At 49.6% G+C, this 15438-nt stretch overlaps 1 protein-coding gene across 1 annotated transcript; it reads right to left on the bottom strand.

The window, feature by feature from the left end:
* Window positions 1-5821: 5821 nt before the first annotated feature.
* VGLL2 (vestigial like family member 2) lies at window positions 5822-13815 on the bottom strand. Its single transcript, XM_039567970.1, has 4 exons — window positions 13700-13815; window positions 11186-11477; window positions 8991-9509; window positions 5822-7920 (listed from the first exon to the last, which is right to left on the bottom strand). Exons 1-4 carry the CDS (start codon window positions 13778-13780, stop codon window positions 7880-7882), a joined length of 933 nt encoding a protein of 310 aa, XP_039423904.1. The 5' UTR covers window positions 13781-13815; the 3' UTR covers window positions 5822-7879.
* Between the last annotated feature and the right edge of the window lie 1623 nt (window positions 13816-15438).

Raw genomic sequence — 15438 nt, forward strand, 5'->3', positions numbered from 1 at the left:
CACTTGTTACCTGGGAGAAATTGCCCCACCTCAATTGCAGGCAGTTGTAGAGAGTGATAAAGTCTCCTCTGAGTGTCCTTTTTTCCAGGCTAAGCAATCCCAGCTCCCTCAGCTGCTCCTCACAAGACTTGTGCTTCAGACCCTTCACCAGTCCTGTTGCCCTTATCTGGACTTGCTCCAGCACCTCAATGTCCTTCTCATTGTGAGGGGCCCACAGCTGGACACAGGATTCGAGGTGTGGCCTCCCCAGTGCCGAGTACAGGGGGACAACCCCTGCCCTGGTCCTGCTGGCCACACAATTTCTGACACAAACCAGGACGCCATTGGCCTTCTTGGCCACCTGGGCACAGCTGGATCATGTTCAGTCGGATGCCAACCAGCATCCCCAGGCCCTTTTCCTCTGGGCTGTTTTCAAGCCACTCTCCCCCCAGCCTGTAGCACTGCCTGGGGTTGTTGTGACCCAAGGGCCTGCCACTTGGCCTTGTTGAACCTTACACAACTGGCCTTGGCCCACAGATCCAGCCTGTCCAGATCCCTCCACAGAGCCTTCCCACCCTCCAGTAGATCAACATTCCTGCCCAGATTGGTGTTGTCTGCAAAGTGTCAGAGGCAACATTCAATCTCCTTGTCCATATCACTGATAAAGATATTAAACAGGACTGGTCCCAGTACTGAGTCTTGGGGGACAGCACTTGTGACCGCTGCCCACTGGGTGTCACCCCATTCACCACCACTCTCTGGGCCCGGCCATGCAGCCAGCTTTTTACCCAGTGAGCTGGGTAAAGCCCCGGCCAAGCCACGAGCAGCCAGTTTCTTCAGGAGGATGCTGTGGGAAACAGTGTCAAAGGCTTTAATAAAAGTCCGGGTAGACAACATCCCCAGCCTTTTCCTCATCAACTAAGTGGGTCGTCTTGCCATAAAAGGACATCAGGTTAGTCAAGCAAGACCTGCCTTTGGTAAACCCATACTGCCTGAGCCTGATGCCCTGATTGTCCTGCATTGTCTGTGTGATGGCCCTCAAGGTGATCTGATCCACTGAGATATTTTCTTCAGGGAATGCTTTCTGGAATGCCTATTACTGCAGGCCTAGGCCCTAGGGTATACCACCATGTCCCGCAGCCATAGGGAGGAGGAGGAGAGAAGATCCAGCAGGCAGGAATTGTGCAGCATGATTGATTTAATTATTTTACAAACTCTTTTATAGACTTTTTTCTTCATAGTCTAATTGGACAAAGGATCAGCCACCCCTTGGGGGTGATTGGCTAAAATCCTAAAACATCCATTGTCAAAATATTTTCTGCTGTACCATAAACAAGGCTTTTCAAGGTTGAAGGTGGTTTGGTTGTTTACATAACTCTGCTACCTCTTCTGTGAGAGAGAAAAGTCTCTCACAGACTTAGAAAATAGCAAGAAAATCCTTGCTAGCAGCATTTTTGTATCTACAATGCCTACCTATCTGCATACAGAAATAAATTTCTGGGGAAAAGTGTTACTAAAAATTTCTTTAGCATTCTTTGATTCAGTTTTATATTATGAGTAAAATACTTGATGGAAGCAATATAAGAAAAAGTAGTGACAAAGTGACTAGAGCTGCAAATGTCCTATAGTTACCATGTTTGCACAGTTGTGGTTTTGGCTCAGATCAGAGTCCTGCAGGTCCTAAGTGTAATATATGTTTCTGGGGCATGGGAAGCAATAAAAGTTATATGAGTAATAGGATGGCTTTTAAAAAACAAGCCTATATGCAAGGAGGTTGGACTATGAATAAAATGACTGTTATTCTAAGGACTGTGCAAATATGCAAACTGCAAATTCTTATCTGACCTACACAGTTTTTTTAAGTGACAAAGTGTCAAATTAAGTGGCAAAGGAAAACAATAAAGTGCCTCTGGAAACACACTCCCAAAGAGTGTAAACAAAGTCAACTACAAGTGCTCTCTTAAATACAGGATTTGCATTTTCTTAACAGAATAAACTCTCTGCCTTGACTCTCTGTGCACTCACTGAAGTGGAGGTCATGGCTAGTGACAACTGGGAGCTGTTCCTAGAGGCTTTCTTGCCTTTTTAGGTTATGAGGGTCTCTGTGTGTTTAGGATAATATGATTGACGGCTCCACTCCGGCCCCAATTAGCACCCTATAATTTATTAGCTTCTGCTTTCAGATTATGCGCTAACTTCACAAATATTTCAACCACGGAAACAGCAGCTATCAAGTGTCTCTTTCCTGATCCAGCTCACTTGGACTGCAGTTAAATACAAGGAGGGAGCTGTGTAGGTCTGTCAAGAGAGAATAATCATTTGTGTCTGTGTGCAACTGGGGCTGTCACAGATCTTTAGGACCCAACTTCTGGAAAAAAGGAGTTGTTCCACTGGATCAGGGGCTAGGGCTTGGTTCCTTCCACAGCAGTTCAGTGCAGGATTAGACCAATGCACTGGCTCTTCCTGAGAAGGTCTGTGTTTGTCCGACCCTGTTTATTGTGTAAATACTGACTCCATGCAAACAAAATTGACAGGAAAGTTTGTGTCTGTCCTAACACTGTTTCTTTGCTCCTCTCTGCTTCAGTGTGGGGCCAGAATACTAAGTGCAGGAGGGAAGAGCCCGGGTGACGCAGGAGAACAGAGAGGGGATGAGATGCAGGGTGCGGGCTGAGGACAGAAGTCAAGGAGAGGAGAAGCAGAGATGTTGGGGTGGATATGTTGAGGGAGGAGGGGCACCTTGCAGCTGTACCTGGGCCAGGTAGGGCAGAAGGAAATGTGCCATGGAGCAGGGACACAGAGTACCCTCATTAATATCCGATGTGGTATTACATCTCCTAATGGGACAGCACTCCTGCCAGATGTTTATCCTGCCTTTACCATGAATGAATAAGCAACTGGCGCATACCTAAAGAAATGCTCCAGTCCTCTGCCAGCTTGTGCTTTTGTGAAATGCAGCTGAGCATGGCAAATGGAAGTGCCCATGCATGAGAGTGGGGCCCAGGGGTGTGCACACCTGCACCCTGCAACCCAATACCCCTGCACCCCTGCACCTCTGCACACCTGCACTCCTACACTCCTGTACCCCTGCACAGCTGCACCCCTGCACGTCTGCACTCCTGCACTCCTGCATCCCTGCACCCTGCATCCCTGCACCCTGCATCCCTGCACTCTTACACTCCTAGACTCCCGCATGCTGCATCCCTGCACCCTGCACATCTGCATTCCTGCTCTCTGCATGCCTGCACTCCTACACTCCTGCACACCTGAATGGGCTCTTTCCAGCATCTTTCCTCTCTCTTGTGGGACCTGATGCAGAGAGGGCAGGGGCAGGAGGATGGGGACATGGCACCCCAGGGCCTCTCTGCTATGATTTGCACTCACAGCGTCAATGCACATTACTCCTGAGTTATGCCTGGCTAAAGAGGCAGTAGAAGCTGCGCTGCAAAGGTAACTCCTCCTCTATGATTAGAAATGAACATGAGGAGCCCAGGCTGAGTTTCTTGTCACTAGATTCAGATTAGATAATAGTGCTACCATGCTGGGAGCTAAATTAACAATATGGTTCCCCAGGCTGCAGTCCCAAAACTTGGGAACTGACTAAAGTAAAACTTTTGTTTCTCTTTCTTTTTCTTTTCTTTTTTTTTCTTATTTTCCTTTTTCTTCTTTCTTTTCCTTTTTCTTCTTTCTTTTTCTTCTTTCTTTTTTTTTCTCTTTTTCTTTTTCTTTTTTTTCTCCTTTTTCTTTTTCTTTTTCTTTTTCTTTTTCTCCTTTTTCTTTTCCTTTTTTCTTTTTTCTTTTTCTTTTTTTTGTTCTTATTTTTCTTTTTCTTTTTCTTTTTCTCCTTTTTCTTTTCCTTTTTTCTTTTTTCTTTTTCTTTTTTTTGTTCTTATTTTTCTTTTTTCTTCTTCTTTTCCCCTTTTTTCTTTTTTTTTTTAAGATGTCCTACTTGCATTTCCCTATGCAAAATTGCCAAGCATATTAAATCAATGTCTCACTCCTGAAAATAATCATAGGACTCTCTCCTTTCCCTGCTGCAACTGCTCCTCTGGGTGGCAGGCCTGGGAAGACAGCCAGGACACTACAATCCTCCACAGGAGCTGGCTCATCCTTCTGTAATCAAAAGGGCACGTTAATTACAACACTTGCCCAGAAAAAGATGCACAGCAACTGTCAGAGAAAGCTGCTGCATCCAAAGCCACCAGCAGCATATTCCTCCCTTCCGAGAAGGGCCCAACATTTAAGCCCTAGCTAGAGCTTGTCTTGTGAACCTAAATATGACTTCAAAGGGAAGGCGAGAAGGGTCAGCAGCTCCTGACCCAAGGAGGAGACAGGGCAGATACATTTCCCCAGAGGCAGCAGCGCACGGTCTAGGGGATGCAAAACGGATTATTCAAACTCTTTTTCACCCTCTTCTTCTCCCTTCCTCCTCCTCTGCTGGGGAGCTCCTATGGCAAACACACTGGAAAAGGAGATGAGAAGTAAGCAACATTACCCTAAAGCTCTCCAGCATTAGGCTGTAAGTGTAGGGGCACATACATGCATTTAAGAGTTTTATGCTGCATTCTTGTGACTGCAGCCATACTGAAGCAGAAACCTCTTTAAAATAAAGTAGAGACTGCACCCACAAATACCATGCCTTATCCCCACCTCCATCCTTCCCTTGACAGATCACTTTAAACCTCAGAGATCATTAAAATAGTACTGCTTCATGCTTTGCTAATTTTCAGCTATTTTCAGAAAGGGAAATAAATATCTGTGGTGAATACATCCAGAGCTCATTTTGGAAACTCCTTGTGGAGAGCACACTCTTGCTATTGGGCAGCAGCACATACCCTTGCTATGTTCAGCAGTGCCATGCTCTGCAGAAGATCCCATCCCTCTGCCTCCTTCACTGGACCCTGCACGAACGGGTCTGAAGCTGTTTGTTTGTGTCTGTTTGTCTGTCCCAGCTGGGCTAGTCTGTTTGTCAGGTGGGCAGCTAGAGAGCACAGTCTGCTGCATGACATGCAGAAAGGGACATCAGGAGGATCTGCTCTTCAGGCTGTAGGGATGGGGGCTCACATCCCTTTCAGTGTATGACAAGCACGTGATAGGTAATATTTACATATCATCTAAGAAGGGTTTCTTTTGTAATTCCAGATTTTCTGCAAGCATTCATGACTAAGGGAGTAATAACTTATAATACAAAGAGGAATAAAACAGACTTGAGAAATGGCATGGAGGTCATGTGCACTGTTACTCCATTAGGAGCTGTGGTCCTAGTCCTGCAAAGACTCGTGCCCAAGCCTTAAAGGTTGGTGCTGTGAGCGGTCCTTCAGGAGTCAGAATAACACAGAGTGAGCAAAACTGCAAGGATTAGCCAAAATAGGACATGTGTGCTTTCAGGCTGCAGTCCACCCAGAGTAGGAGCATTCTTAAAAAGTTGTTTGAACTTTTAACACCTTGAGCCGCTGTCTTGGCTTTTGTGTTTGGATGGTTTCATGACACAACAGTAAAAAACGTACCTACAGAACAAATGCCAAAACCAATATTCATGTAGTCATTGCATAAATTCTCATGCTTGAATACATTCACAGTCAAAATTAATTGTAAATGCCAATGTAGTAAATTACTGGTTTATGCTTACATGAATATTTCCAAATGTATTTGGGCTGTGTCACTCAGCCCTCCTCATTAGGAATTGCAGAGAAGAGGGGAGAAAAAAAGAAAGAAAAAAGAAATAACTGTGGTGAAGCGCGACCAATGATAGACTCAGATTTATCTTTTTTTTTTAAAAAAAAAAACCTTTATAAACAGCCTGAAAAAACCCTCAGGCAAATGCTCACAAAATGACCCTGCTAACTTCAAGCCTCTGCAGTTAAATGCCATTTTTAGTTACTTTTCTCCTGCAAAAAGCTGGTGCCTTCTTCCTTGATAAACACCACAGAATGTTTTTGGTTTAACCAATAATGTAAATTCTGGGGTGATTCCCTTGCCCTTTGCAGCTTGTCTGGGCTCTGGCTATTTGGAGGCTGAGGGAAAAATGCCCACCGGTTTGTCTGGCTGAAGGAATCAGGGCAAGTCTCCCCCTGCCATTTGCTAAGCTCTGGCTGGGGGTGCTCCTTGTCAGCTTCTCACAGAATGTACTCATGCTGCTTTGTCAAACTCTTTCTATTAAGATTCCTGTTCTTTCCCAGAAATTGAGTTACCACCAAACCTAGGAGAAGTAACTTTGGGTTATTCATAATGCCACTTTGGATTATTCATAATGCCACTTGTGACACACGGTGAACATTATGCCAGCTTTTCTGAGAGTGTGGAAGGTAAAAGCTCTCATTGCAGCACAAAAGTCCATTTTCTACTGCTTCTCCTAGTGTCAGGGGGTAATGTCAGGAATCTCCTACTATGTGCTTTAAAATTTGTCAGCTTCAAAGACATTACATTAAGAAAAAAAAAAAAAACAAGAAAAAAACCCGAAAACACAGTAGTACTGGGATCAGATGTTTGGTCTATAAAAAATCAGCTTTTAAGTACATGGTAAGTGCCATTTCTGCTCTCTTTCATTAATTATTCATCACCTGGTAATAACATTTTAATTTACCACTGCAATAGCAATTCTGTATGCTACAGTCCCCTCTTCTAGCAGAAAAAATATTGAGCAGATCCCTTACTTTTACCAATCTTACAGACACACCATACGCTAAAATATAGCACTGCAATGGTCTCATATTTTCTTATCTTTTGTATTTATCGCTGTGTATTTTACTTACTAAGAAAATATTTTCAACTGTTAGGATGTCTATTTATCTTTCATGCAAAATAATAAAATAACTCACTTCCTCCACATGAGAGATACTTTTCCTGCTTCATCCTGAAGTTTCCAGTTTGCCTCGTTTCTCTTATTTAGCTTTAATACTTCATTAAAGTACACAGGGTGAAAGAAGGAGATACCTTTAATACAGCTTTGCTACTGTTAAATATCTAATTCCCCCTTTCAAAAAACCCCAAACAAAACAACTACTAAAGTGGCAAATGACAGCAACAAGTAGACAAAGGAAAGTGTTAGAGGCAACTTAGACCAAGTGTCCATCACGTGCTTTTCGTTCTGGTGTTCCCCTTAAAGGCTGTTGGGTTGAAGGTGAGCCGTTCTTCATCATATCCCTTTCTCCCCCCTGCTTTAAGAGGGTTTTACTTTCACCAGAAAATGTTTATTGTAAAAAAAAAAAAAAAAAACACCAAAAACCCAACCAAAACCAAACAACCCCACCCCCAACCCAACAACTGTCATACGTCCAATGCAAATGTGCCAAACTCTGAAAAGTGCCACCTTGGTTTTCGTCTTTCTGGGATTTAAGCAGTTGTGAGGGGAACAGCTGCATATCTGTAAGTCCAGGGCAGGTGGCTTCAGTCAGACACTTGCCACTCACAACCACAAAGCTGAAAAATCTGACTGGTTCCTCGATAGTCCGAAAATGTTTGTGAGTTCCAGTTTTTTCTCCTTTTACTTTTCTATAATGCAAAGTAAAAATCCAGTTCAAAACTGCTGAGTAGCCTTGCCATGTTTGCATTCAAGAAATAACTTTCACTGCCATAAAAAAATATTCACACCACTAAAAAAAACTCTACAATTTCCTCTGCTCCCTGTATGAAGGCCAGGGGTTTTGCATCACCATTCATGATGTCATTTGACTCTTTCAGAGTAGTCTGGCTGCAGGTCTGGGTGTGGGGTCTGCTTAAATAGAAGTTCAATGTCTTTGGCTCTCCTCTTGCAACAGAAGGCCTTCCCTTTCTGAAGTAAGTCTAAAGTATCCCCCTTGCAATGCCAGGTCCTTTTAAATCCCGTTGTCTTTCCCCGAGCAGCAGGGCCACGGTGGGCTTGGAAAAGGGTAAGGGGGGATCTGAGAGTCTTTGAGTCAGCACATCAGCTCAGAAGGGATCCACCACAGAAGGAGTAACGGCGAGCTGCAAACCAAGATCAGAAGCTGTTACAAACTGACCCGATTTCAGCTCTGAATGCCACCATGTCTAACGGGTAGAGAGCTACAGGGGAGAGCCAGGGGAAGAAGTATGAAGGACAGCTCTAAAACCAGTACAGATCCTTGCTTTTATCCTGAGGTTGCAAACCTGAGAACGGAGAGAAGAAAAAAAGGAAGAAGAAAAATAGGTACAGGCATTTAAGGACAGAGGAAAACAAATTGCATTTCTTGCCAGCTGAGATCAGTCTAGAGCATGGGATCTCCAGAGCCCCAGAAGGCTGTGAAACAAGGAGAAGAGCCCAAGCCAAACTGGAGACAGGCACATGTCCCTCCTGCTTAAAGTGAGGACACCATAAGGAGCCATTACTGGCTGCAATATTGAAACCAGCATGGAGCAGACTTTCCTTGCCTTCACAACCACTGACTCAGGATCTGTCACTGCTGACTATACCTGTGTACCCATTTTTGTCAGCACTACAGTCACAGCCTTGGTTCCAAGACACCCCAACAGGCATTACCAGGGGAGAACCACTGCCTTTTTGCTCAGCAAATGCAATTGTGCTTTCATCTCAAAAACTGGAAGGAATAGGTAAATAAGGAGAGGAACTAGTTCATGAAACTGCGTGGTGTCTAGAAATGACCCCTCAGGGCAGCACAGGAATGGGGCCAAGCAGCAACCTTTGGGGCTGCTCCATTCTGCTCAAAATTCTCACTGCTCAATGCAGGAGCAAGGCCAGGGCCAGGATAAGAGTACCTCAAAGCAACCTGTAGCCTCAGGTCATGTTTGAGGGCATCAGAAATTCAAACAATGTTGTGGAGATATGATGTGTTGGCCTGTCCCATCCTTCCTCTCCCTTCCTCAGTTGCCTGGCCTGAGAGCTCCAAGAAGACCACCCAGGGCAGAGCTCAGGTGTCACACATGGGGCTTCCACCCTCACTTCATTCCCCCACAGCAGAACCTCAGCCACCCCCCATGAGTCCTTCTGGATGGTATGGAGTCAGGGATCAGAGGTGCAGCTGAGCCAGGACCTGGAGGGACCAGGGGCAGCTCATTACCTGTGTCCACATTGAGGCCGATGCTCTGTGCCATGTCCCCCGTTGCATTGGGGAAGGGGCCCGGTGTTGTCCAGGCCGCAGTAGCGCCCGCTTCGTTCTTGCCCAGTTCACAGGGGGGACTGACTGGTGTGGATACGGAGGCGGGGGTGAGGCGGTGGGGGCGGACGGAGGCAGTGGGCACCAGGAGTGATCCGTAGCGGGGGTCGAAGTGGGGCCCATAGACCTCGTGCATGGTGGTGGGGCGGGGGTAGGCAGTGCTCTGTGTCCCGATGTAGGGGTGGTGGTGGTGGTGGTGGTGGTGGTGGTGGTGGGCGTGGTGCCAGGGCTCGGGGCCGCCTTGGTGCAGGTGACCGTGCAGAGAGGCGGGTGCGTAGGGGTCAGTGGCAGCAGCGAAGGGCAGCTCGCTGTGGGCAGCAGCTGCCAGGGGGCTGCTCAGGCTGGCTGGGACAGAGGAGGGCTGGTACGTGCTGTTCCAGAAGGATGGTGGGAAGATGCGCTGGCTCATTGGAAAGGACCCATCTGGGTGAAGGAAGTGGGAAAGAAAGTCAGCAAAGAGCATGCCCCACAAGCCTTGATCTCCTTTCCCTAGGGCTCTGTCCCTCCCTGATCCACCCAAACCAGACCTTTCATTCCCTTTATTCCACGAAAAACTGCCAAACACAAGAACTTGCTCCAAACAAGTACAGATTCCTCTCCAACTAAACATCCAACACACCTAGCCTATGGCTTATCCATGAAACTGCAACTATTTGCTCGAGGTTTCTCTTAGTATGTAGATGGGCAGAAAGTTGTTATCTAAGGCAAGAGAAACATCTCTTTTCTTCAGTGGTGGAAACAGAGTGAGAGCTATTACACACCACTGAAATTCTCAGGACTGGGTTTTTCTTGTTTGTTTTCATCATAACCTCCTTGTCTAAGCATTTATGCCCAACACTTCACGGAAAGTGGCTGATGCCTCAGTGCAGTTGCAAAGTGGGCAGTAATAGCGATGTGACTAAAGGCAGGCTTGAATTACTCAAATATCTGGGGGCAATTCTCCATCTATTACACTGGCCTGTTTCTTAGGTATATTGTCAACATTTTTGGGAAGCCCTCTGCAGACCTTTGGAGATTGGCAGGGCAAAGGACAAGGGCCCCACATTTTCTTAGCCCAGTAAGCAACATGCAAGATGGACTGGTGATTATTAATAGCACAAATAGATGTTATGCATGGTTATTTGGGAATGCACACTGTTCCTGAAAGAAATGCTCCTAATACTTCTTTACCAGGGGAGTATGTCAGCTCTGAGCCTTGGCATTGCTAGGGAGAAGGGGAAGCAGTTCATGATGAGCAAAAAACCTCCTCTCCTGCCATCAATTCCAGCACTGAATATCTCTCACCCGTGAAATATTCTTAGACACTACAGACAGCAATTCATGGAGGGACTGGGAAACCAGCCTTGGCCGAGCAGGTGGCCCTGTGAGGGAGAGTTACTAAGACTGCCCACAAGGAAGTGCCAGCCCTAACTCTCTGGCAGATGGAGTGTGAGGAAGGTTATTCCCCTCTGCCCTGAGTACTGTCATGGGCCTGTCCAGTGTGAATCAGGAACGGATACGGAGAGCTGTGCATAAGCCATGACAGCACATGGCCATGGGCAGGTCTGGAAGCCCTCATTTTCAGAAACTCAAGAGTCCTTGTCAGTGCTCCAGCAGCAATCAGGGTGGTGATACATTCAGGGCAAGATACAGGGACACACACAATAATTTCTTTAGAGGTGGGAAGATGATGAGATGGTTCCCACATCTGCTTTTTGCTTTGCTCCCATCACTATGACCACTCTAAAGTGAAAGCTGAAAGGATCAATGGGGGATGCACTCATCACAATCATAGTTTGGGGGTCACTCTGCTGCTAGTTGGGCTGTAGCCCCCTCCAGGTAAAGCACCTGCAGTGAAAAGACAATTTGCTTCCCCTGACCGCCTCCCAGGCTGTTATCCCCCTGGGCCATGTCCACCCAGCATAATCTGAAGGGCTTTATTCTTTCCTTTTTTACCCTAAAAGGGCCAAGCAGCTGGCAGCTCCTGGCCTGAGGATGGCCTGCCGGGCACCAGCCGCTGGTGGGAGGGAGGAGAGAGCCGGGATGCGCAGCCGAGGTGAGGACGAGGTGCCGGCCCAGAGGGGGCCTCCGCCGCCCCCCGCACCGCGCTGCGCGCTCACCCCGCCAGGAGCCCGCGTTCCGCGCCGCCTTCGCGCTGCCGAAGGAGAAGCTGCTGGGCTGGCTGAGCGCCCGGCTGAAGTGCTCGTCCACCACGGCGCTGATGTCCCCCTGGAAGTAGGTGAAGAGGACGCAGCGGGAGCTGATGTACTCGGCCTCGGGGGGTCGCTCCTTCTCGGGGCTGCAGTCCTCCTCCTTGATGCTGGCCGCGGGGTGGCTGGAGAAGGAGCTGCCGGCACTGGCGCTGCTGCCGCTCTCCGGGGCTTCTTGCATTTTGGAGTAAAAGGCGAGTTTCTATAGGGAAGGAAAGAAAACGGAGCCGGTCACGCAGCACACCAAGGTGCGCTGGCCCGTCCTGTGCCAGCCGGCGTGCAGCGCCGAACCCTCTCCCGAGGTCTTTCCGAGGGGATGCAAAAGACTGGTCCTCGGCTGCCCGCCGTTTCCTCAGCACACACCACAATCCCCATACCCTCATATCGCCCTCTGTAGTCCGGGGTCAACCAAGGGACTGCAAATAGGGCTGGGGGCCCGAAACCCACAGGTGCCGGCCGGGATGGAGCAAGACAGCCTCCGGGTGGGGAAGGCGCAGCCGGGTGGGGGTCATACCGCCGGCTCCCCCTGCTCCAAGCCCCGCACGAGAAGCCGCTTTGGAGCTGGCTCCGGAGCCGACGGCGGCCGCCAAGGGGCTGCAATGCGGGGGCATGGGCGGGGGGCACGGGCAGGCGACGGCCGGGCACCCACGGAGCAGCGCCCGTAGCTGGGAGAAAGCGAGAGCCGCTCGGTCCCCGGCTCCGAAAATCTGGTGCAAAAGAGTGCCCTGTAACCCACTGCGGCGAGGGAGAAGGAAAGAGGGGGGGAAAAGACTGGCAGTCTTAGACACATTTCATGTCAAAACTCAGCATTTCCCTGGACAGCAAGAAGCTCCAGGTATTTACTACAAGGCTAATCTCCTTTTATTGGACTCCGCCGAGTGGGAAAACGGCGGGCGTTGAAGTTTGTCGGATGTTTCCCGTCTTCATGCGCAATAGCGTGTCTGCAACTGCTGGGAGTTTCTTAGCAATAAGCGCTGGGACGCGGAGCCCGGGCTTGGCCGCTGCGGACAGAGCCTTGGGGCGGCCGGCGGGGGAAGAACCGAGGGGACGGGGCAGAGTCTTGGGCCGAGACGCGCGATATATTTAAAAATGTCACTCGTCGCGAAGACCGCCTTTCCGCTTGGCTCCCTGTTCGGCCATTGAGGTAATGATCATCCCCCTTAATAATGTCATAAGCCGTGTGCCAGGGGCTGAAGGGGTGGTGGGAGGGAAGGCAAGGTGGGGGAAGACATCATCTGCTATTTGTGACGGGTACTGGGCCCCGCTGCCGGGCGCCGGAGGCAGCACAGGGACCGCCACGCCGCTGGCCCCGGCCCGGCGCTGCACCCGCCTGGGGCACTGGGCGCTGTTCTCCATATCCATCCCCTTTTTCGTTATGCTGGGGGAGGAAGGAATTAATTTCTGGAAGGGGTAAGGGCGAGGGAAAAACTGGGAACGCAGAGGGGTAAAAGGAAAGCGGTGTGCAGCAGGTGCAGCCCGGGGAGCCGAGCCTGACCCACGCGGGACGGTGCCCGTCCCGGCGCCAGCAGATCCCCGCACACCACGGGCCGTGCGTGCCCGAAACATCCCCGCGGCAGAGGGATCATCTTATTGAAAACTCGGGATTAGTTGACACCCGCGACCACCCGGGCGGAGCTACGCGCAGTGAGGCGGCGAGACGTGGCTCCTGTCCACGAAGCACCCGAGGGTCTCGCAGGGGACGGCCGCCGCTGGCAGCCGGGAGGGCTGGGGGACGGGACGGGCCGGGGTCCCGCCGCCGCCGAGAGCGCCCCGGCAGAGGGGAGCATCCTGTAGCCCCTTGTTCCCCTTCACGGCAGCGGCTTCCTCTTCTTCGTCAAACCGGGGAAACCGCTCAACCTCCCGTCTCTCTCGCCACCCCCACTTCCAGAGCGTAACTCCGGAGCAGCCCTCCGAGGCGGCTGTAAAATCTCTGCACGAAGCGGCTTCCGCGGCAGCGGCCGGGATGCCGGAGCGCAGGGGTGAGCGATGCCCCGGGAAGCCCGGCCTCGCAGCTCCCGGCGGTCCCCACACACGGTGGACATCGCTACCCCGACCCGCCGCGCCCAGAGGGAGCCCGTCCCGGTAAAGAAAACAAACAAGCAAACATTTTAAAACAAACAAACAAACAAGCAAACAAACACCCTAAAAATCCTTCTGAGGGTTAAAATCGCACCCTCTCTCCCAAGGCATCCCGTAGCCGGTCGTTTGCCGCCGGGGTACGTACCCTGCCGAGCCCCGCGCCAAGGTGGGATGCGGTTGTGCTCCGCTCACCATCGCAGGCTCACAGATCTCCCCCCCTCCCGCCCCCCCTTTCCCCTCCCCTTCTCCTTTTCCCTTTTTCCCTTTGGTGAGGCCCCAGACGGCCATCCTCCAGACGATACCCCTCCCACCTTCTGCCTCTTCCCCGCTGTCCCCTACACGTACCTGGTGGTAGGGGCTGTAGGCTGCTGCGAAGTAGGGCTGGGGAGGACCGTAGACTTGGTACATAACATCCAAACAGCTCATGGCTAGCCGCGGCCGAGAAGTAATTTTTTTCTCAACTCGTGTTCTGCAAAGTGGACTAATGCTTCGCGGGAGGGAGGTTCCTGGGGGTTAAGAGGCACCACGCACTGGTGGGAGGAGTGAGGGGGGATGAGGCCGCTCTGGGCTATGCTGACACCCCCTCCCTGTCTTCTTTCCCTGCCTTCCGCCCTTCCTATAGCGTGGCTCCCTCCCGCAAATACGCCGGGACTGGAGGGGCTCCCCGGCCGCCGGGAGAATTTCAGCCCCGGGCCCGGCGGGTGGCAGCGGCGGAGGGAGCAGGGAGACCCCCCTTCCGCAGCCGGGACTGCCCGAGAGCAGCGGGGCGGGAGGCGTGGAGGGAGCTCCGGCCACGCAGGGACCGGCAGGCGGCTGCGGGGGGAACCGGGGGTCGGCGGGAGATGGGGGCTTACCCAGTGAGTGAACCCATCTCCCGCTGCCTTTGATTTTATTTCATTTATTTCGTTACATTCCACGTGCCTCCTGTGCCGGGTGCTGCCCCGCTGCCCCCGGGGAGAATGCCCCGGCCGCCCCCCACCTCGTCAGGCCCCGCTCCTGGCCGGGGCGAAGCGGAGCTCCGGGAAAGGCAGGGATCTGGGTGACCCCCTCCAAATCCCACCAAGTCCGGCGTCCGCCGGAAAATGCCACCACCAAAGCCACAGAAGTTGAGAGGTCTGATAAACTGAAGGAGGAAAAACCAGTTGCTCCCGAGGAGGAATCTCCCCAGAAACTTTTGAATCATTACAAATCCCGGGAACGGCAATGCTTTTGCATTTAATAGAAACTAAAACTACGCCGAGGGCAAAGTCACGTCAAAACAACAAATTTGTGAAGGTAAACTGGATTTACTCCTTGGCTTTCTGCTGAGTACGACATGCAAAGTTGTAAACAGGTGAATGTATCTTCATTGCTCATTTTAGAGGAGTTGCATAGGAGGCAGATTATTTTTTAACAGAGATGTAATTTCTCATTTCAATATCAAGTCTTTGAAATGTTCAGCTTCATGGTATGGGTCACAACAGCTGTGAGAAGAGACCCATTTTGTTTTGTTTTAAGCACCTGTAATAAAGCAGAAAAAATAGAGAAAATATGAGAGAAAGTATATTACTCAGTTTTCAAGTGCTGATTGGTTACAGTAGTGTTGGGAAAAATCTAAAAAGAATGAACACTTTGAATTTTGAAGACCTGGAAATATTTAAACAAATTTTAGCAGAAAAACCTCATGTTTATAACTAAACATCAACTCTATTTTGTTTTCTCCAAAATACAATTTTTATATTCCAAGTGCTAGAAATTGTTTTGAATGCCTGTCATTCATAAAATCATATTTCAGTGCCTGATGAGCATGTTTCAATGTTTCCTGCACCAGGTGCAAGGTTTAAAATTCATGTTTAAGCAAAATTTTTTCTCCCTATTCTAGTTTGGGAAATTTGGTTTTTCTACTCCAATGCAGCCTGAAACACTGTGGCTGTGGGTTCTGCCTCAGCGTTGCTCCTTCCCCCATCAGAGCCAATTTTGTGTCAATGGTCAAGAAAATGAGGGGATGACCTCTGGGTATTAGGCTTTAAAATAAGAAATGTATCATATACTCTATAATTATATATATATATATATATATGTATATATATATATATATATACTTT

The sequence above is a fragment of the Corvus cornix genome, chromosome 3 (genome assembly GCF_000738735.6).
Source record: "Corvus cornix cornix isolate S_Up_H32 chromosome 3, ASM73873v5, whole genome shotgun sequence".
Taxonomy (NCBI): Eukaryota; Metazoa; Chordata; class Aves; order Passeriformes; family Corvidae; genus Corvus; species Corvus cornix.